General features: G+C 48.0%; 2 protein-coding genes across 3 annotated transcripts; one reads left to right on the top strand and one right to left on the bottom strand.

Moving 5' to 3' along the window:
- Positions 1–7: 7 nt before the first annotated feature.
- LOC117386612 (sperm acrosome developmental regulator-like) lies at positions 8–4,477 on the bottom strand. Of its 2 annotated transcripts, XM_033984019.2 has the most exons (6): positions 4,088–4,477; positions 3,360–3,568; positions 2,219–2,431; positions 1,883–1,965; positions 593–638; positions 8–449 (listed from the first exon to the last, which is right to left on the bottom strand). In XM_033984019.2, exons 2-6 carry the CDS (start codon positions 3,546–3,548, stop codon positions 291–293), a joined length of 690 nt encoding a protein of 229 aa, XP_033839910.2. In that variant the 5' UTR covers positions 3,549–3,568; positions 4,088–4,477; the 3' UTR covers positions 8–290. The 2 variants fall into 2 exon arrangements, with proteins under 2 accessions (XP_033839910.2, XP_055084915.1); XM_055228940.1 differs by lacking the exons at positions 593–638; positions 1,883–1,965 and having other exon boundaries at positions 227–449; positions 4,088–4,195.
- Positions 4,478–6,495: 2,018 nt separating this feature from the next.
- Positions 6,496–20,112, top strand: LOC117386420 (sodium/potassium-transporting ATPase subunit beta-2-like). Its single transcript, XM_033983775.2, has 8 exons — positions 6,496–6,612; positions 14,083–14,211; positions 16,158–16,262; positions 16,534–16,613; positions 17,746–17,871; positions 18,215–18,274; positions 18,542–18,634; positions 19,762–20,112. The coding sequence occupies exons 1-8, from the start codon at positions 6,510–6,512 to the stop codon at positions 19,927–19,929; spliced, it is 864 nt and encodes a 287-aa protein (XP_033839666.1). The 5' UTR covers positions 6,496–6,509; the 3' UTR covers positions 19,930–20,112.
- Positions 20,113–20,529: the final 417 nt, after the last annotated feature.

Genomic DNA, 20,529 nt, shown 5'->3' with positions numbered 1-20,529 from the left:
AGAAAGATTTAGGGTTGGATAAATACTTTATTAAACTTTAATTTACATCACCATGGGAACAGACTCCTGATTGGCTCGTTCAGTAATTCACAGCTTCTGTACAATTGTCCGAAAGATAGTCCTGAGTTAGACCTGGTTTAGACCGGGTTTAGTCTTGGTTTAGCCTTGGTTTAGTCCTGGTTTAGAACTGATTTAGACTGGGTTTAGTCTTGGTTTAGTTCTGGTTTAGTCCTGGTTTACCCTGGTTTAGTCCTGAGCTAGACCTGGTTCAGTCCTGGTTAAGTCCTAGTTTAGTCCTGCTCCAGTCCTGGTCCGGTCCGTGTGAAGGCTCTGAGGATCCTGTTTTCCTGTTGTAGAAGCTGGTTCTGGGTCTGGAGGTCTCTGATTGTTTCTCTTAGGACTTGGACCTCGTCTCTGACCGCCATCCTCAGGTGGGTCTTCACTAGGTCCTGCAAGACCACAGCCCGAGGTTAGACCGGGTTTAGTCCAAGTGCACTTCTGGTCCAGTAATGGTTAAGACCTGGTTCAGTCCTGGTTCAGTCCCGGTTTAGTCCTGGTTTAGTCCTGGTCCTTGTTTGGGTTTGAGACTTACCAGAGCCTGTTCAATTTTATTATCGATTGAGGAACTGCAGGACGCACTGAAAACATAAAACAACTGTGATTAAACCAGGACTAAAAGAGGACTACACCAGGACTACACCGGGACTACACCGGGACTAAACCGGGACTACACCGGGACTACACCAGGCTAAACCAGGACTACACCAGGCTAAACCAGGACTACACCGGGCTAAACCAGGACTACACCAGGACTACACCGGGACTACACCGGGACTACACCAGGACTACACCGGGACTACACCGGGACTACACCAGGACTACACCAGGCTAAACCAGGACTACACCAGGACTACACCGGGACTACACCAGGACTACACCAGGCTAAACCAGGACTACACCAGGACTACACCAGGACTACACCGGGACTACACCAGGACTAAACCAGGACTAAACCAGGACTACACCGGGACTACACCAGGCTAAACCAGGACCAAACCAAGATTAAACCAGGTCTGGTTTTTGACTTGTGGAGATGAGTTTTTCTTTTCCTTTGTTGATGTTATATTAAAAACAGGTTGATTTTGCCTACCTGGTGCAGAGCCGCAGCAGGCAGCTCAAACTTCGCTCTGATTGGTTCACAAAGGGCCGGGCTCGCTCTGATTGGTTGGATGATGGTCTGCCTCTCTCTGATTGGTCGGTTGAGGGTTTGGCTCGCTGTGATTGGGTGAAAGGTGTGAGGGTCCGGGGAGGAGGAGGCGGGGTCTGAGGAGGGCGAGTCCTTGGTCTTGGCTCGTTAGCATCCATTAGCATCGCTCCTCCTCCAGGGTCTCGAAGTACTGGATTAGTCCCTGTTTAGTCCTGGCTTAGCCCCAGTTTAGCCCCTGGTTTGTCCTGGGTTAGCCCCAGTTTAGCCCCTGGTTTGTCCTGGGTTAGCCCCAGTTTAGCCCCTGGTTTGTCCTGGGTTAGTCCTGGATCAGTCCACGTTTAATGCTGCTCTGGACTCTGGTCTACTCCTGGTTTAGCCTAGGTCTACTCCTGGTTTAGATCCACTCTTGTCTAAGATCTGGTTAAGACTTGGTTCTGGTTTTGTGTCTGATCCCGTCTGCTGCACAGACTCGTTCTTTGATTCGCTGCCCACTCACCCCCTGGACCAATCACATCTCACACAGACATTCCTCTTTTCCCACACACACATTCCACTGGCACCAAAGCAGGTCTAAAGGTCTAATCCAGGACCTGGTTTGGTCATGGTTTAGACCTGGTTTAGACCTGATCCAGTCTTGGTCCCTGCTCAGGTGTGCTCTCTGGGGGCGGGCCTTACCTGTGGGTGGGGCTGAAGAGGGCGTGGCTCAGGTTGAGGCTGTGAGGAGGAGACGACGGCTGAGACCGACACTGCCTCAAGGTCTGAAAGACAGGGAGGGCATCTGAAACATTCGACACATGGAAGTGCATCTGACACACAGGGAGGGCATCTGACACACAGGGAGGGCATCTGACACACACAAGGAGGGCATCTGACACACAGGGAGCGCATCTGACACACAGGGAGGGCATCTGACACACACAGGGAGGGCATCTGACACACACAGGGAGGGCATCTGGCACAGAGGGAGGGTATTTGACACAATCTGACACACAGGGAGGGCATCTGACACACCTGTGCATCTGTGAGTAGCTGCAGTGGTCGGGGCTTTGGGGGGGCGGGGTCACACTGATGCATTGTGGGAGATGGAGGCCCACTGAGGACCACAAACCCCGTGCCCTTATCTCGCTCTCGTCCAATCATCTCCAGCGACTCCAGGGAGTGGGCGTGTCTCAGGCTGTCAATCATCATGACGCGCCGTAGTCCTGCCCCCAGCGACGCCACTTCCTGTTTGAGAATAATAGAGCCTGGATTAGGCCTGGTGTAGTCCTGGTTGAGACCCGGTGTAGTCCCGGTGTAGTCCCAGTGTAGTCCCGGTGTAGTCCCAGTTGAGACCCGGTGTAGTCCCAGTGTAGTCCCGGTTGAGACCTGGTGTAGTCCCAGTGTAGTCCCGGTTAAGACCCGGTGTAGTCCCGGTGTAGTCCCAGTGTAGTCCCGGTTGAGACCTGGTGTAGTCCCAGTGTAGTCCCGGTGTAGTCCCAGTTGAGACCCGGTGTAGTCCCGGTGTAGTCCCAGTTGAGACCCGGTGTAGTCCCAGTGTAGTCCCGGTTGAGACCTGGTGTAGTCCCAGTGTAGTCCCGGTGTAGTCCCAGTTGAGACCCAGTGTAGTCCCGGTGTAGTCCCAGTTGAGACCCGGTGTAGTCCCATTGTAGTCCTGGTTGAGACCCGGTGGAGTCCCAGTGTAGTCCCGGTTGAGACCTGGTGTAGTCCCTGTTGAGACCCGGTGTAGTCCCAGTGTAGTCCCAGTTGAGACCCGGTGTAGTCCCAGTTGAGACCCAGTGTAGTCCCAGTGTAGTCCCGGTGTAGTCCCAGTTGAGACCCGGTGTAGTCCCATTGTAGTCCTGGTTGAGACCCGGTGTAGTCCCAGTTGAGACCCAGTGTAGTCCCGGTGTAGTCCCAGTGTAGTCCCGGTGTAGTCCCAGTGTAGTCCCAGTTGAGACCCAGTGTAGTCCTGGTGTAGTCCCAGTGTAGTCCCGGTGTAGTCCCGGTGTAGTCCCAGTGTAGTCCCAATTGAGACCCAGTGTAGTCCCGGTGTAGTCCCAGTGTAGTCCCGGTGTAGTCCCAGTTGAGACCCGGTGTAGTCTCTGTGAAGTCCCGGTGCAGTCCTGGTGTAGTCCGGGTTTAGTCTGGGTTTAGTCTGGGTTTAGTCCCGTACCGTGGTGGGCAGGTCGACACACGTCCAGCGGCCGCGTTGGTAGCGCCCCCTCGTGTCCAAACGCACCACTCTGAAGCGATGTCCCACTGCATCATGGGACTGTGGCCGGCGAGTGGAGGACTCTGATTGGTTGATGGGCTCTGACCGCACACTGGTGATGTGGAAGCCCCGCCTCTGTTTACTCATCATGGACCAATTAGAGCTCAGCTCTGCAGAGACACATGTACGGTCAACGCAACAAAAGTAAAGCTGTAAACAGAAAGTAAACAACATGTGAACAGAAAGTAAACAACATGTGAACAGAAAGTAAACAACTTGTGAACAGAAAGTAAACAACATGTGAAAGGAAAGTAAACAACATGTGAACAAAAAGTAAACAACATGTGAACAGAAAGTAAACAACATGTAATCTCTCCCTCCGTCTCAGCATCTCTCCATCCGTTTGTCCATCTCATTCAAGCACAGAAGAGAAGATGACCTTTAACCCCCAAACTCTAACCCCTGAAGAGGAGGTCAGAGGTCAGAGTTTAGGGGTTAGAGTTGGGGTTTAGGGTTTATGATGAGGCTTGAGGAGTTTCATCTCAACTTTCCATTTAATCATTTTAGTTTAGTTTTTAGAAAATCCCGGTATTTTCAAAGATGAGCTATTTTCAGTCCAAATCTGACAGTTACAAAAATGAAATGACTTTAAGTTTACAGTAAAAACACAAAGTGTGAACGACACTGACCTCAGCTACTGCACAGCTCCAAGCAAACAACCAACAAAGCTCCCATTGTTCCACCAGTCCTCCAGTCCTGCTCCAGTCCTGCTCCAGTCCTGCTCCAGTCCTGCTCCAGTCCTGATTTAGTCCTGGTTCAGTCCTGCTATAGTCCTGATTTAGCCTTGATTCAGTCCCAGTCTAGTCCTGGTTGAGACCTAGTTTAGACCTGATTCAGTCCTGGTTCAGTCCTGCTCTAGTCCAGCTATTGTCCTGGTTCAGTCCTAGTCTAGTCCTGGTTCAGACCTAGTTTAGTCCTGGTTTAGATCCAGGGTTAGACCCAGTTTAGTCCTAGTTTAGATGCTGGATTAGACCCGGTTTAGTCCTGGTCCTGCGCTGGACTTTTCCTGAGTCTCTGACGTTAAGTCCAAACCCACAGCAGTATTTTGTGTAACAGCGCCCTCTGCTGCACAGACGCCTTAATCACAGTCACAGAGACCTGATGTTTGGGACAGTTTGAGTTTGTGGTTGTTGAGAGTCAGATTTTTATTTACAATTTAAATGTGTAAATATAAAGAGTTTGTTCTTTACAGTCTCAGTCTTGAGTGTGATGTCATCACTATAAAACAGAGCAGTGTCTACAGAGACAACAACAACACAGACAACAACACAGTGTCAACAACAACAACAAAACTGTCAACAACAACACAGTGTCAAAAACAACACAGTGTCAAAAACAACACAGTGTCAACAACAACAACAAAACTGTCAACAACAACACAGTGTCAAAAACAACACAGTGTCAAAAACAACACAGTGTCAACAACAACAACAACAAAACTGTCAACAACAACACAGTGTCAAAAACAACACAGTGTCAACAACAAAACAGTGTCAACAACAACAAAACAGTGTCAACAACAAAACAGTGTCAAAAACAACACAGTGTCAACAACAATACAGTGTCAACAACAAAACAGTGTCAACAACAACAACACAGTGTCAAAAACAACAGTGTCAACAACAACACAGTGTCAACAACAACAACAAAACAGTGTCGACAACAAAACAGTGTCAACAACAAAACAGTGTCAAAAACAACACAGTGTCAACAACAACAACAAAACAGTGTCAACAACAACAACACAGTGTCAAAGACAACAACACAGTGTCAACAACAACAACAACAACAACACAGTGTAAACAACACAGTGTCAACAACAACACAGTGTCAACAACAACAACAAAACAGTGTCAACAACAACAACACAGTGTCAAAGACAACAACACAGTGTCAACAACAACAACAACAACAACAACAACACAGTGTAAACAACACAGTGTCTACAACAACAACACTTTGTCTCTGCAACACATGTCAGCATATTGTTTCCGTTTCTGTTTGTGTTTATAATTGTGTTTGTTTTTTCTATATTTCTCCAACCACACGACATTATCTGGGAGGGCATCTGACACACCCCATTATCTGCAGATTTACTAGAGACTCCCCCCATCTCAGTCAAACAGTACAGGGGTACAGGAGGATGGGAGGGCATCTGACACAGGGGTACAGGAGGATGGGAGGGCATCTGACACAGGGGTACAGGAGGATGGGAGGGCATCTGACACAGGGATACTGGAGGATGGGAGGGCATCTGACACAGGGGTACAGGAGGATGGGAGGGCATCTGACACAGGGGTACAGGAGGATGGGAGGGCATCTGACACAGGGATACTGGAGGATGGGAGGGCATCTGACACAGCGGTACAGGAGGATGGGAGGGCATCTGACTGAAACAGCCAGACCAGGTTCGGTGGAGCAGGTCACGTGTGTGTGTTATGTATGGTTCGTGCGCGCGGTGCAGTGATCCACTGCGTGCACGTGACGTATGCTCGCGCGTCACTGGGGTGTACGGCCATTGGGCGTGACGTCATGGCTGTGTGGGCGGGGCCTGAGTCCGCATCCTCCGTGCGTCTCCGCGCTCCTCCATCATCTGCCGCCTCCATCGCTTCATCTGCTCTTTTCAGCGCGTCTCATCCGCGTCTCATCCGCGCCTCATCCGCGTCTCTCATCCGGGTCCTCCGTCTGGACCGGGTCAGAATCTTCCCGCTCAAACGCTCCGGAGCCGCCTCAGAGCCGCCTCTGATCCGCCTCAGAGCCGCGCAGCCTCTGCAGGAACAGCTGGAGTTAATCCGGACAGCGCCATCTTCACCTTCACTCTCCTCCTCTGTGCACCCGGACTAGACCGGGACTAGACCGGGACTAGACCAGGACTAAACCAGGACTAAACCAGGCCTAAGATAGGCCTAAACAAGGTCTAAACCAGGACTAAACCAGGACTAAACCAGGCCTAAGATAGGCCTAAACCAGGTCTAAACTAGGACTAAACCAGGTCTAAACTACGACTAAACCAGGTCTAACCCAGGACTAAACCAAGACTAACTCAGGACCATGTCTGGGGGCGGTGCGAAAGAAGAACCCCGTGGATCCAGTTGGGACTTTATCTGGAACCCGCGGACGCACGAGTTGATGGGCCGAACCGCCACGAGCTGGGGTGAGTCCGGACTCTGTGCGTGATGTGTGCGTCAGGTGTACGTGAGGGGCGCGTGAGGTACCTCTGTGCGTCAGGTGTGCGTGAGGGGCGCGTGAGGTACCTCTGTGCGTCAGGTGTGCGTGAGGGGCGCGTGAGGTACCTCTGTGCGTCAGGTGTACGTGAGGGGCGCGTGAGGTACCTCTGTGCGTCAGGTGTGCGTGAGGGGCGCGTGAGGTACCTCTGTGCGTCAGGTGTACGTGAGGGGCGCGTGAGGTGCGCCAAGCCGGGTTAAACTGTGTCAGTGACGTCATCATCGTCAATAGCTCAGATTTAAACTTTTTTTTTTTTAAATACAAGACCGGACCGGGACTAAAACAGGACCGGACCGGGACTAAAACAGGACCGGACCAGGACTAAAACAGAACCGGACCAGGACTAAAACAGGACCGGACCAGGACTAAAACAGAACCGGACCAGGACTAAAACAGGACCAGACCAGGACTAAAACCAGAGGTCACTGATCAATGGTCAGGAGTGTCCCTGTGCTAAGTCCCTCCCCCTTCAGAGCACTATCACAACACAATCAGATGCATCTCACTAATGAAACTACTGCCCAAACTTTTTTTTGCCGAGGGCCACAGATCAAAACATATTCAAGCGGAGGGCCACAGATCACGGATCAATGTGGCGCTTTATCCTCAGACTCCAACTCTTTTGTAATTTTATTAATTTCTCTTTGTTGTTTGGGCTGATTGGACCTGAGGATGTAAAAACAAATAATTATCTTTTTACTTTATGTAGATTCTGAGAAAAGTGAAGTGAAACAAATGTCCTCATATGTGACATTTTAATCATTTTGATAAAACATTTGAATAATGATTTGCAAAAACTATTTAATAAGACCCTGAACACAGCAACATTTGTCCTGAGTAAAAACAAAATGAGAAACAACAATTGTGCCTCTTGGAACAAAGTGTCTCATGTGAAGCTCTGCAAGAGCAGGAGACATGGGCCTTTACAAAAAAAAAAACAAAAAACAACATTCTGAACATAAAAAAAAATGATTTTTGCATTGTTCTTCTTCTTATAAAAATTTGCATTGTGGCCTAGAAACCCAAACTGTGTTGTCCACATGAGGACGCCAGGTCCCAGTAGGTCAATAAGAAACACATTTATTCAGGTCCGTGTCTCACTGTGATGTGTGAGGTTATAGCAGTAGAAATACTTTAATCTGCTGTTAAAAGTTCTGCTTATGGTCAACTGGGCCGGTTCAGCAGGAGGCCTGAGGGCCAATAAAAATTGGTATAAGGGCCGTATTTGGCCCCTGGGCCATGGTTTGAACACCCCTGGTCTAAAGGGTTAAAGAGTCTAAAGGGTTAAAGAGGCTAAACAATAGTCAGGGTTTAGGGTTTAGCTGATATGAGGGGGGAGGGTTTAGGGTTTAGGGTTTAGCTGATATGAGAGGGGGAGGGTTTAGGGTTTTAGCTGATATGAGAGGGGGAGGATTTAGGGTTTTAGTTGATATGAGAGGGGGAGGGTTTAGGGTTTAGTTGATATGAGAGGGGGAGGGTTTAGGGTTAGTTGATATGAGAGGGGGAGGATTTAGGGTTTTAGCTGATATGAGAGGGGGAGGATTTAGGGTTTTAGTTGATATGAGAGGGGGAGGGTTTAGGGTTAGTTGATATGAGAGGGGGAGGGTTTAGGGTTAGTTGATATGAGAGGGGGAGGGTTTAGGGTTTAGTTGATATGAGAGGGGGAGGGTTTAGGGTTTAGCTGATATGAGAGGGGGAGGGTTTAGGGTTTAGTTGATATGAGAGGGGGAGGGTTTAGGGTTAGTTGATATGAGAGGGGGAGGGTTTAGGGTTAGTTGATATGAGAGGGGGAGGGTTTAGCGTGAAATGGAGGCTGAGATTATAATCTGGATTAAAGTGAAAAACGTTTGCATGATGTGCACTGTTTGGCCACCAGGGGGAGCTCTACATAAACATTAGAACATTTAAACATTAGAACATTTAAACATTTAAACATTTGAATATTTGAACATTTGAATATTTGAACATTTGAATATTAGAACGTGTCTCTGACTTTAACCTTTACAAACATGAAAAAGAGAGAAGAGGGAGTGGGGTGTGTGTGTGTATGTGTGTGTATATGTGTCTATATGTGTGTATGCGTGTGTGAGAGTGTTTGTATGTATATGTGTGTGTGTATATGTGTGTATGTGTGTTGGTGTGTATGTGTGTGTTTGTATGTATATGTGTGTATATGTGTGTGTGTTTGTATATGTGTCTATGTGTGTGTATATGTGTGTGTATGTGTGTGTGTTGGGGTGTATATGTGTGTGTATGTGTGTGTGTTTGTATGTATATGTGTGTATGTGTATGTGTGTTTGTATGTATATGTGTGTGTAGGGGTGTGTGTGTTTGTATGTAGATAGGGGTGGGTGTGTGTGTGTGTGTATGTGTGTGTTTGTATGTAGGTGTGTGTATTTGTGTGTTTGTATATGTGTCTATGTGTGTGTATATGTGTGTGTAGGGGTGTGTGTGTTTGTATGTAGATAGGGGTGTGTGTGTATGTGTGTGTTTGTATGTAGGTGTGTGTATTTGTGTGTTTGTATATGCGTCTATGTGTGTGTGTGTGTATGTGTGTGTGTGTTTGTATATGTGTCTATGTGTGTGTGGGTCCATGATTAGCCTTTAGCCTTTATGCTAGCTGTGTGCCCATATATTTAAGTTTCCGCTGGTTTGTAGTTGACGTTCTTCTCCGTCTTCTGGACAATGACGTCGTCACTGAAGCGTAGTCTCTGATTGGCTGACTTATTATTATTATTATTATTATTATTATTATTATTATTATTATTATTATTATTATTATTATTATTATTAAACTGTGATTTTCAAATTTAGATAAAATGATTCAAATTAATCTTCAGCCTAAAGCCCGAGACCCTCCCCCAAAGAAAGTAGGTCACACACAAAGGATTAGCCCCTCCCCCTGACCCCACGACCAGAACTAGACCAGGACTCAACCAGGACTCAACCAGGACTAGACCAGGACTAGACCAGGACTCAACCAGGACTAGACCAGGACTAGACCAGGACTCAACCAGGACTAGACCAGGACTCAACCAGGACTAGACCAGGACTAGACCAGGACTAGACCAGGACTAGACCAGGACTCAACCAGGACTAGACCAGGACTAGACCAGGACTAGACGTGGACTCAACCAGGAGTAGACCAGGATTTAACCAGGACTCAACCAGAACTAGACCAGGACTCAACCAGGACTCAACCAGGACTAGACCAGGACTAGACCAGGACTCAACCAGGACTAGACCAGAACTTAACCAGGACTCAACCAGGACTAGACCAGGACTCAACCAGGACTAGACCAGGACTAGACCAGGACTAGACCAGGACTAGACCAGGACTCGAGCATGACTAGACCAGGACTTAACCAGGACTCAACCAGGACTAGACCAGGACTAGACCAGGACTCAACCAGGACTAGACCAGGACTAGACCAGGACTAGACCAGGACTAGATGTGGACTCAACCAGGACTAGACCAGGACTAGACCAGGACAAAAACCAGGACTAGACCAGGACTAGACCAGGACTCAACCAGGACTAGACCAGGACTAGACCAGGACTAGACCAGGACTAGACCAGGACTCAACCAGGACTAGACCAGGACTCAACCAGGACTAGACCAGGACTAGACCAGGACTAGACGTGGACTCAACCAGGACTAGACCAGGACTAGACCTGGACTCAACCAGGACTAGACCAGGACTCGAGCATGACTAGACCAGGACTCAACCAGGACTAGACCAGGACTAGACCAGGACTAGACGTGGACTCAACCAGGAGTAGACCAGGACTTAACCAGGACTCAACCAGGACAAGACCAGGACTGAACCAGGACTTGACCAGGACTGAACCAGGACTAGACGTGGACTCAACCAGGACTAGTCCAGGACCCAACCAGGACTAGACCAGGACTCAACCAGGTCTAGACCAAGACTCAACCAGGACTAGACCAAGACTAGACCAAGACTAGACCAAGACTAGACCAGGATGAGACCAGGACTAGACCAAGACTCAATCAGGATTAGACCGGGATTAGACCAGGACTAAACCAGGACTCAACCAGGACTAGACCAGGACTATACCAGGACTGAACCAAGACTAGACCCGGACTAGACCAGGACTAGACCAGGACTAGACCAGGACTCGACCAGGACTAGACCAGGACTAGACCAGTGCTCAACCAGGACTAGACCAGGACTAGACCAGGACTGGACCATGACTAAACCAGGATTAGACCTGGACTCAACCAGGACTAGACCAGGATTATACCAGAACTAGACCATGACTGTACCAGGACTCAACCAGGACTAGAACAGAACTAGACTAGACTTCTATGTGTCCTCTGTAAATTATTTAAATTTGCAAGGAGCCGTCTGTACATCAAGGCAACGGACAACAGATGAAAACTAGACTCTTGGGTAATTCTGGCAGGTTAAACAGTCACTGTTGGTCAACACTGTCCGCTGTAAATAAATAAATAAATAAATAGACCAGGACTCAAGCAGGACTAGACCAGGACTAGACCAGGACTAATCCAGGACTCAACCAGGACTAGACCAGCACTAGACCAGGACTAATCCAGGACTCAACCAGGACTAGACCAGCACTAGACCAGGACTTGACCAGGACTCAACTAGGACTGGACCAGGACTCAATCAGACCTAGACCAGGACTAGACCAGGACTAGACCAGGACTGAACCTGGAATAGTCCTAACCAAAGTTCACCAAGTCCCGCCCCAAAGGGATGAGTTTCAGAGTGAAACTGTCACTTTTTTCTTCTTAACGTTGTTACGGGTCGTTATGCCCCTGTGATGATGTCATACTCCAGATGGGGTCAGGGGTCACTCACAGTTCTACTGAGTACATTCGACTTTACCATGAAATATTCAAAAGATAAAATGACAAATTTCTATCGAAGACTAGACCCAAGACGTCGCTGTTCTCCATCTGTGAAAAATATGATCGGCCTATAGAATGCGGTGATGTCATCTGAAACATCCACTATGATCGGCTGTCTCACCTGCCCCGCTGATACACACCTGCCCCGCTGATACACACCTGCCCCGCTGATACACACCTGCCCCGCCGATACACACCTGCCCCGCCGATACAAGTGTCAAATGTGTTTTTAATGTGAGGTCCCTTGTTTCTGATGTGAGGCCCCCTGTTTCTGATGTGAGGCCCCTTGTTTCTGATTTGAGGCCCCTTGTTTCTGATGTGAGGCCCCCTGTTTCTGATGTGAGGCCCCTTGTTTCTGATTTGAGGCCCCTTGTTTCTGATTTGAGGCCCCTTGTTTCTGATGTGAGGCCCCTTGTTTCTCATGTGAGATCCCTTGTTTCTGATGTGAGGCCCCTTGTTTCTGATGTGAGGCCCCTTGTTTCTCATGTGAGATCCCTTGTTTCTGATTTGAGGCCCCTTGTTTCTGATGCGAGGCCCCTTGTTTCTGATTTGAGGCCCCTTGTTTCTGATTTGAGGCCCCTTGTTTCTGATGTGAGGCCCCTTGTTTCTCATGTGAGATCCCTTGTTTCTGATGTGAGGCCCCTTGTTTCTGACGTGAGGTCCCTTGTTTCTGATGTGAGGCCCCTTGTTTCTCATGTGAGATCCCTTGTTTCTGACGTGAGGTCCCTTGTTTCTCATGTGAGATCCCTTGTTTCTGATGTGAGGCCCCTTGTTTCTGACGTGAGGCCCCTTGTTTCTGATGTGAGGCCCCTTGTTTCTCATGTGAGATCCCTTGTTTCTGATGTGAGGCCCCTTGTTTCTGATGTGAGGCCCCTTGTTTCTCATGTGAGATCCCTTGTTTCTGATGTGAGGTCCCTTCTTTCTGATGTGAGGTCCCTTGTTTCTGATTTGAGGCCCCTTGTTTCTGATTTGAGGCCCCTTGTTTCTGATGTGAGGTCCCTTGTTTCTGATGTGAGGCCCCTTGTTTCTGATTTGAGGCCCCTTGTTTCTGATTTGAGGCCCCTTGTTTCTGATGTGAGGCCCCTTGTTTCTCATGTGAGATCCCTTGTTTCTGATGTGAGGCCCCTTGTTTCTGACGTGAGGTCCCTTGTTTCTGATGTGAGGCCCCTTGTTTCTCATGTGAGATCCCTTGTTTCTGACGTGAGGTCCCTTGTTTCTCATGTGAGATCCCTTGTTTCTGATGTGAGGCCCCTTGTTTCTGACGTGAGATCCCTTGTTTCTGATGTGAGGTCCCTTGTTTCTCATGTGAGATCCCTTGTTTCTGACGTGAGGCCCCTTGTTTCTGACGTGAGGCCCCTTGTTTCTGATGTGAGGCCCCTTGTTTCTGATGTGAGGCCCCTTGTTTCTGATGTGAGGTCCCTTGTTTCTGACGTGAGGCCCCTTGTTTCTGACGTGAGGTCCCTTGTTTCTGATTTGAGGCCCCTTGTTTCTGATGTGAGGTCCCTTGTTTCTCATGTTTCTCATGTGAGGTCCCTTGTTTCTGACGTGAGGTCCCTTGTTTCTGATTTGAGGCCCCTTGTTTCTGATGTGAGGTCCCTTGTTTCTGATGTGAGGTCCCTTGTTTCTGATTTGAGGTCCCTTGTTTCTGATTTGAGGCCCCTTGTTTCTGATTTGAGGCCCCTTGTTTCTGATGTGAGGTCCCTTGTTTCTGATGTGAGGTCCCTTGTTTCTGATGTGAGGCCCCTTGTTTCTGATGTGAGGCCCCTTGTTTCTGATTTGAGGCCCCTTGTTTCTGATTTGAGGCCCCTTGTTTCTGATGTGAGGTCCCTTGTTTCTCATGTGAGATCCCTTGTTTCTGACGTGAGGCCCCTTGTTTCTGACGTGAGGCCCCTTGTTTCTGACGTGAGGTCCCTTGTTTCTGATTTGAGGCCCCTTGTTTCTGATGTGAGGTCCCTTGTTTCTCATGTTTCTCATGTGAGGTCCCTTGTTTCTGACGTGAGGTCCCTTGTTTCTGATTTGAGGCCCCTTGTTTCTGATGTGAGGTCCCTTGTTTCTGATGTGAGGTCCCTTGTTTCTGATTTGAGGTCCCTTGTTTCTGATTTGAGGCCCCTTGTTTCTGATTTGAGGCCCCTTGTTTCTGATGTGAGGTCCCTTGTTTCTGATGTGAGGTCCCTTGTTTCTCATGTGAGATCCCTTGTTTCTGATGTGAGGCCCCTTGTTTCTGATGTGAGGCCCCTTGTTTCTGATTTGAGGCCCCTTGTTTCTGATTTGAGGCCCCTTGTTTCTGATGTGAGGTCCCTTGTTTCTGATGTGAGGTCCCTTGTTTCTCATGTGAGATCCCTTGTTTCTGATGTGAGGCCCCTTGTTTCTGATGTGAGGCCCCTTGTTTCTGATGTGAGGTCCCTTGTTTCTCATGTGAGATCCCTTGTTTCTGATGTGAGGTCCCTTGTTTCTGATGTGAGGTCCCTTGTTTCTGATGTGAGGTCTCTGTTCCCTCAGGCCTCATCTTGCTGTTCTACCTGGTCTTCTATCTCTTCCTCGCTGGAATGTTCGCCCTCACCATGTACGTCATGCTCCTGACGCTGGACGACTATCGCCCCACCTGGCAAGACCGCCTCACTACACCCGGTAAGAGAACTCCACCCACAATGCACCTGTCACTGCACCTGTCAGACGACACTAGCCCAGTGCTACTGCGCCTCGATGTATAACCTCCTAGGACCTGGTTTCCTCATGTGGACAACACATTTTGGGTTGTCTAGAAGAAGAACAGCAACAAGAACAGCAAGAATGCAAATATGTTCAATTAAGAATCTTTTTAAAAGTTTAGAATGTTCAGAATATAATAATAATAATAATAATAATAATAATAATAATAATAATAATAATAATAATAATTATTATTATTATTATTATTATTATTATTATTATTATTATTATTATTATTATTATTATTATGAGACACTTTGTTCCAAGAGGCACAAATGTTGTTTCTCATTTTGTTTTTATTCAGGACAAATGTTGTTGTGTTCAGGCACTTAATAAATATTATTTTTCAAATCATTTAAATGTTTTATCAAAATGATGAAAATCTCCACATATGAGGACATTTGTTTTATTTCACTTTTCTCAGAATCTACATAATGAAAAAAGATAATTCTTTTACATCATCAGGTCCAATCGGACGAAAATAACAAAGAGAAATTAATAAAGCCACAAGAGCTGGGGTCAGCCACACTTTACCACACTTTACCACACTTTACCACACTTTACCACACTTTGTCACACTTTACCACACTTTACCACACTTTACCACACTTTGTCACACTTTACCACACTTTACCACACTTTGTCACACTTTGTCACACTTTGTCACACTTTGTCACACTTTACCACACTTTACCACACTTTACCACACTTTACCACACTTTACTACACTTTACCACACTTTACCACACTTTACCACACTTTACCACACTTTGCCACACTTTGTCACACGTTGTCACACGTTGTCACACGTTGTCACGCTTTGTCACACTTTACCACACTTTAGCACACTTTAGCACACTTTACCACACTTTACCACACTTTGTCACACTTTAGCACACTTTAGCACACTTTAGCACACTTTAGCACACTTGACCGCACTGTGTTCTGAGCGTTAAAGCCTGAAGAGCTTGGAGTTAAATACACCAAAGTCTCTGACAGTGGCATAAAAGTATAAATTGATCCTAGATCTAATAAAAGCCAAAAGTTAAGTCTGTCAGGACAGGACCTGGACCTGCCGTGGACACAGACTGGACAGGACAGGGTCTGGACCTGCCGTGGACACAGACTGGACAGGACAGGGTCTGGACCTGCCGTGGACACAGACTGGACAGGACAGGACAGGACCTGGACCTGCTGTGGACACAGACTGGACAGAACAGGGTCTGGACCTGCTGTGGACACAGACTGGACAGGACAGGGTCTGGACCTGCTGTGGACACAGACTGGACAGGACAGGGTCTGGACCTGCCGTGGACACAGACAATATCATGTATAAACATAGAAGGTGTAATTTAAAGCAACATTTGAATTAATCTGACCGTGTTTCATTTAGTGTTGTTAGTGTTAAGGTTAATGTTAGGGTTATTGTTAATGTTAGTGTGAGTGTTAGCATTAGGGTTAGTGTTAGCCTTAGTGTTAGCATTAGGGTTAGTGTTAGCCTTAGTGTTAGCATTAGGGTTAGTGTTAGCCTTAGTGTTAGCATTAGGGTTAGTGTTAGCCTTAGTGTTAGCGTTAGAGTTAGGGTTGGTGTTTGTGTTAGGGATAGTGTTAGGGTCAGTGTTAGCGTTGGTGTTAGGGTTAGTGTTAAGTTTACTGTTCGCATTAGCGTTAGTGTTAGCCTCATAAAGAGTCTTATGTTGTTAAACAGGACAGTGTTCATATTAATATGTGTTGAGATTTTCAGTCATACACATCTTTAAACAGACACAAAACAAACCACTTACAACAATTCAGTGGTGTTTGAACAGATCTGATTGGCTGTTACAGTCATTGCTGCTCTCTGATTGGCTGTTTTGTGTTTTAAGGCATGATGATTCGTCCAAAGGGAGACCAACTACACATTGCCTTCTCTGTTTCAAAGGCGGAGTCGTACAATGGCCTGCTCTCCAGCCTGGACGCCTTCCTGTCACGTAAGAATCTACGCTAACCCCCTCACCCCTTCAACTGGCCCCTAACCCCTAAAACTGACCCCTAAAACTGACTCATAACCCCTCAAAGTGACCCCTAACCCTCAAATACATCCCTAACCTTAAACTGACCCCTAAAGCCTGACCCTGTACTCATGCCAGCAGCAGTAGTAGTAGTAATAGTAGTAGTACTAGTAATAGTAGTAGTTTCTGTAGTAACTGTAGTAGTCTGTGCATAAATAGTCATTTTATACATAACCTTTTCTGTTTGCAGCCTATAACGACAGTGTCCAGGCCCAAACCAACGATAACTGTCCCCCAAACCAGTACTTCATCCAAGAGGACAGCGGAGAGGTGAGTCCATTCCACTGTGCAATGATCCTGACCCCTGACCCTAACCCCTGACCCAAGAGGATAGCTGAGAGGTGAGCAGACTGTGTGTAAGTTTGTTGAATGAAATGTGTTGTGTGAATGTGCTATTAAACTAGAGTCCAGTCTGTGTCCAGTCTGGGACAGGTTGAATCCATGTTCTGGACACATGGACATATCTATGGACATCTAATGGACATAGCTAAGATACTAGCTTTGGAATTAGGCTCCAGATCAGCCGGTAAAACCGCTAGCATCGATTAGCTTGATTTGGAGCTGTGACATCACAGTCCTTCTACAGTCTATGAGCTGTACACTGTGGGTGACGTCTCACTCTTTGACATGTCACTCTTTGATATCTCACTCTTTGCACAGTCTATGAGCTGAACGCTGTGGGTGACGTCTCACTCTTTGACATCTCACTCTTTGATATCTCACTCTTTGTACAGTCTATGAGCTGAACGCTGTGGGTGACGTCTCACTCTTTGACATCTCACTCTTTGATATCTCACTCTTTGTACAGTCTATGAGCTGAATGCTGTGGGTGACGTCTCACTCTTTGACATCTCACTCTTTGTACAGTCTATGAGCTGAACGCTGTGGGTGACGTCTCACTCTTTGATATCTCACTCTTTGTACAGTCTATGAGCTGAACGCTGTGGGTGACGTCTCACTCTTTGACATCTCACTCTTTGATATCTCACTCTTTGTACAGTCTATGAGCTGAACGCTGTGGGTGACGTCTCACTCTTTGACATCTCACTCTTTGATATCTCACTCTTTGTACAGTCTATGAGCTGAACGCTGTGGGTGACGTCTCACTCTTTGACATCTCACTCTTTGATATCTCACTCTTTGTACAGTCTATGAGCTGAATGCTGTGGGTGACGTCTCACTCTTTGACATCTCACTCTTTGATATCTCACTCTTTGTACAGTCTATGAGCTGAGTTCTGTGGGTGACGTCTCACTCTTTGACATCTCACTCTTTGTACAGTCTATGAGCTGAACGCTGTGGGTGACGTCTCACTCTTTGACGTCACACTCTTTGTACACTCTGTGAGCTGAATGCTGGCGTCACTCCTTCATAAAATCTGTGTTGTCTTCTTTTGTTTCAGGTGAGAAACAATCCGAAGCGCTCGTGTCAGTTTAACCGCACGGCTCTGGACCTTTGCTCTGGCCTCGTTGACCGCTCCTACGGCTACAGCAGCGGACAACCCTGTGTGCTGCTCAAACTCAACCGGGTCAGATGCCCTCCCCGTGTGTCAGATGCCCTCCCCGTGTGTCAGATGCCCTCCCTGTGTGTGTCAGATGCCCTCCCTGTGTGTGTCAGATGCCCTCCCCGTGTGTCAGATGCCCTCCCCGTGTGTCAGATGCCCTCCCTGTGTGTCAGATGCCCTCCCTGTGTGTCAGATGCCCTCCCTGTGTATCAGATGCCCTCTCTGTGTATCAGATGCCCTCTCTGTGTGTCAGATGCCCTCCCTGTGTGTCAGATGCCCTCCCTGTGTGTCAGATGCCCTCCCTGTGTGTCAGATGCCCTCCCTGTGTGTCAGATGCCCTCCCTGATGCTGTTTGCTTGTGCTACAGGTGATCGGGATGCTCCCAGGGAAAGATGGACAGTCTCCGTATGTGTCGTGTGGACCAAAGGTTTGCCTCTCTCTCTCCCTCCCCTCTCTCTCTCTTCTCCTCTTTTGTAGATGTATCTCTCCCTCTCTCCCTCCCCTCTCTTCTCCTCTTTTGTAGACATACCTCTCCCTCCCCTCTCTCTCTCTTCTCCTCTTTTGTAGATGTATCTCTCCCTCTCTCTGCCTCCCCTCTCTTCTCCTCTTTTGTAGACATACCTCTCCCTCCCCTCTCTCTTTCTTCTCCTCTTTCATAGAAGTATCTCTCCTTCACTCTTTCCTGTTTTTGTAGAAAGACGATGTGAACGTCGGCCCTTTGGCGTATTTTCCTCCAAATGGAACCTTCAATCTCATGTACTACCCATACTACGGCAGCAAGGCCCAGGTGAGTCTGTGGCCGGTCCTGGTCTAGTCCTGGTCTAGTCCTGGTTTAGTCCCGGTCTAGTCCTGGTCTAGTCCTGGTTTAGTCCTGGTTCAGATTATGAGGCCCATGCACTCGTCTCTCCTAACCCTCTTTAAGAGTCGATTCAATCAATTCATTTTTATAAAGCCCAAAATCACAATGTCGCCTCTTCGGGCTGAAGAGGAGAAATTAATTTAATCAACAAAAAGTTAAACAAACAAATGGAGAAGTGTCCCAGAGCGCCCCCTGTCCATAGACTGTCCTCCTGCAGCCACTGTCCCAGAGCGCCCCCTGTCCTTAGACCTTCCTTCTTGGCACGGAAAAGCTAAAACCAAAACCTAGTGAGTAAAAGAGAAACCTCGAGGAGAACCACAGAGATCCACTCCCGTGGACAGAGACAGACTGCAGATGTGTCCAGGACTAATGTGGATCCATTTACAGAGAGCCACTCAACTAAGAGCCAGAGCCACTCAACTAAGAGCCAGAGCCACTCAACTAAGAGCCAGAGCCACTCAACTAAGAGTCAGAGCCACTCAACTAAGAGCCAGAGCCACTCAACTAAGAGCCAGAGCCACTCAACTAAGAGTCAGAGCCACTCAACTAAGAGCCAGAGCCACTAAACTAAGGGTGAGAGGGAGGGTTATCCACGGTAGGGTACACTGAGTCAGTGTACCCTACAGTGTACCCAGTGAGTGAACCTTAACCCCGCCCCTAAACGCACACATCAGGTATGGAACACAGTTATAACTAAAATGAATGAACGTCAGTGGACGACTCCAACGATAAAACAGCTGATTATCATCACTGAAGATTGTGAAATTGGGTGCAGTGACTCTTCAGGTCACTCCCCGTTGGAAAAGTTCACGGGGTTAAAGTGGTATTTTGTATGGTGTTGCCATGGCGATGTAGCACGTCAGCGCTTCCGCTCTGGGTCTGTTTAGTGACAGGTACACCCTGAAGCTGCAGTTATACACAGACTGGGGGGACACTAGCACCATCCTTAGGGAGTGCCAGGTAGTACAAGCTGTGGCCACGTGGGGCCGTTCAATGCCACTCACGGCTTTAATTCTTTATTTGTTATTCTAAAGTTTTCTTTTTTTTATTTCCAGGTGAATTACACGCAACCGCTAGTCGCTGTAAAGTTCCTGAATGCTTCTTTGAACACAGACCTGAACATCGAGTGTCACATCAACTCCAACACTCTGGGAGACATCTACGCCAATGAACGAGACAAGTTTGCAGGACGGGTCTCCTTCACTCTGCGCATCAATGCTTAGACCAGCCTAAGACCTGAGACCGACCTGAGACCAGAGACCGACCTGAGACTGACCAGAGACCGACCTGAGACCAGAGACCAACCTGAGACCAGAGACCGACCTGAGACCAGAGACCAACCTGAGACTGACCAGAGACCGACCTGAGACCAGAGACCGACCTGAGACCAGAGACCGACCTGAGACCTGAGACCCACCTGAGACTGACCAGAGACTGACCTGAGACCAGAGACCGACCTGAGACCAGAGACCAACCTGAGACTGACCAGAGACCGACCTGAGACCAGAGACCGACCTGAGACCAGAGACCAACCTGAGACCAGAGACCAACCTGAGACTGACCAGAGACCGACCTGAGACCAGAGACCGACCTGAGACCTGAGACCAACCTGAGACTGACCAGAGACCGACCTGAGACCAGAGACCGACCTGAGACCAGAGACCAACCTGAGACTGACCAGAGACTGACCTGAGACCAAAGACCAACCTGAGACCGAACTGAGACCAGAGACCAAGCTGAAACCGACCTAAGACCAGAGACCGAGCTGAGACCAGAGACCAACCTGAGACCAGATACTGACCTAAAACCAAAGACCAACCTGA

Source organism: Periophthalmus magnuspinnatus, chromosome 18, assembly GCF_009829125.3.
Source record: "Periophthalmus magnuspinnatus isolate fPerMag1 chromosome 18, fPerMag1.2.pri, whole genome shotgun sequence".
NCBI classification, from domain to species: domain Eukaryota; kingdom Metazoa; phylum Chordata; class Actinopteri; order Gobiiformes; family Gobiidae; genus Periophthalmus; species Periophthalmus magnuspinnatus.
Note: the sequence above shows the minus strand (reverse complement) of the source record. Positions and strands in the feature narration are given on the sequence as shown.

What these genes read in the sequence shown, in the direction of transcription:
- LOC117386612 (XM_033984019.2), bottom strand. Translation starts at nt 3,548, where the DNA reads ATGATGAGTAAACAGAGGCGGGGCTTCCACATCACCAGTGTGCGGTCA. An exon ending in CTCTTCAGCCCCACCCACAG is followed by an intron (nt 639 to 1,882) that starts GTAAGGCCCGCC and finishes TTATGTTTTCAG; the next exon opens with TGCGTCCTGCAGTTCCTCAA. An exon ending in ATAAAATTGAACAGGCTCTG is followed by an intron (nt 450 to 592) that starts GTAAGTCTCAAA and finishes GTGGTCTTGCAG; the next exon opens with GACCTAGTGAAGACCCACCT.
- LOC117386420 (XM_033983775.2), top strand. Translation starts at nt 6,510, where the DNA reads ATGTCTGGGGGCGGTGCGAAAGAAGAACCCCGTGGATCCAGTTGGGAC. An exon ending in TCCAAGAGGACAGCGGAGAG is followed by an intron (nt 16,614 to 17,745) that starts GTGAGTCCATTC and finishes CTTTTGTTTCAG; the next exon opens with GTGAGAAACAATCCGAAGCG. An exon ending in TGCTGCTCAAACTCAACCGG is followed by an intron (nt 17,872 to 18,214) that starts GTCAGATGCCCT and finishes CTTGTGCTACAG; the next exon opens with GTGATCGGGATGCTCCCAGG.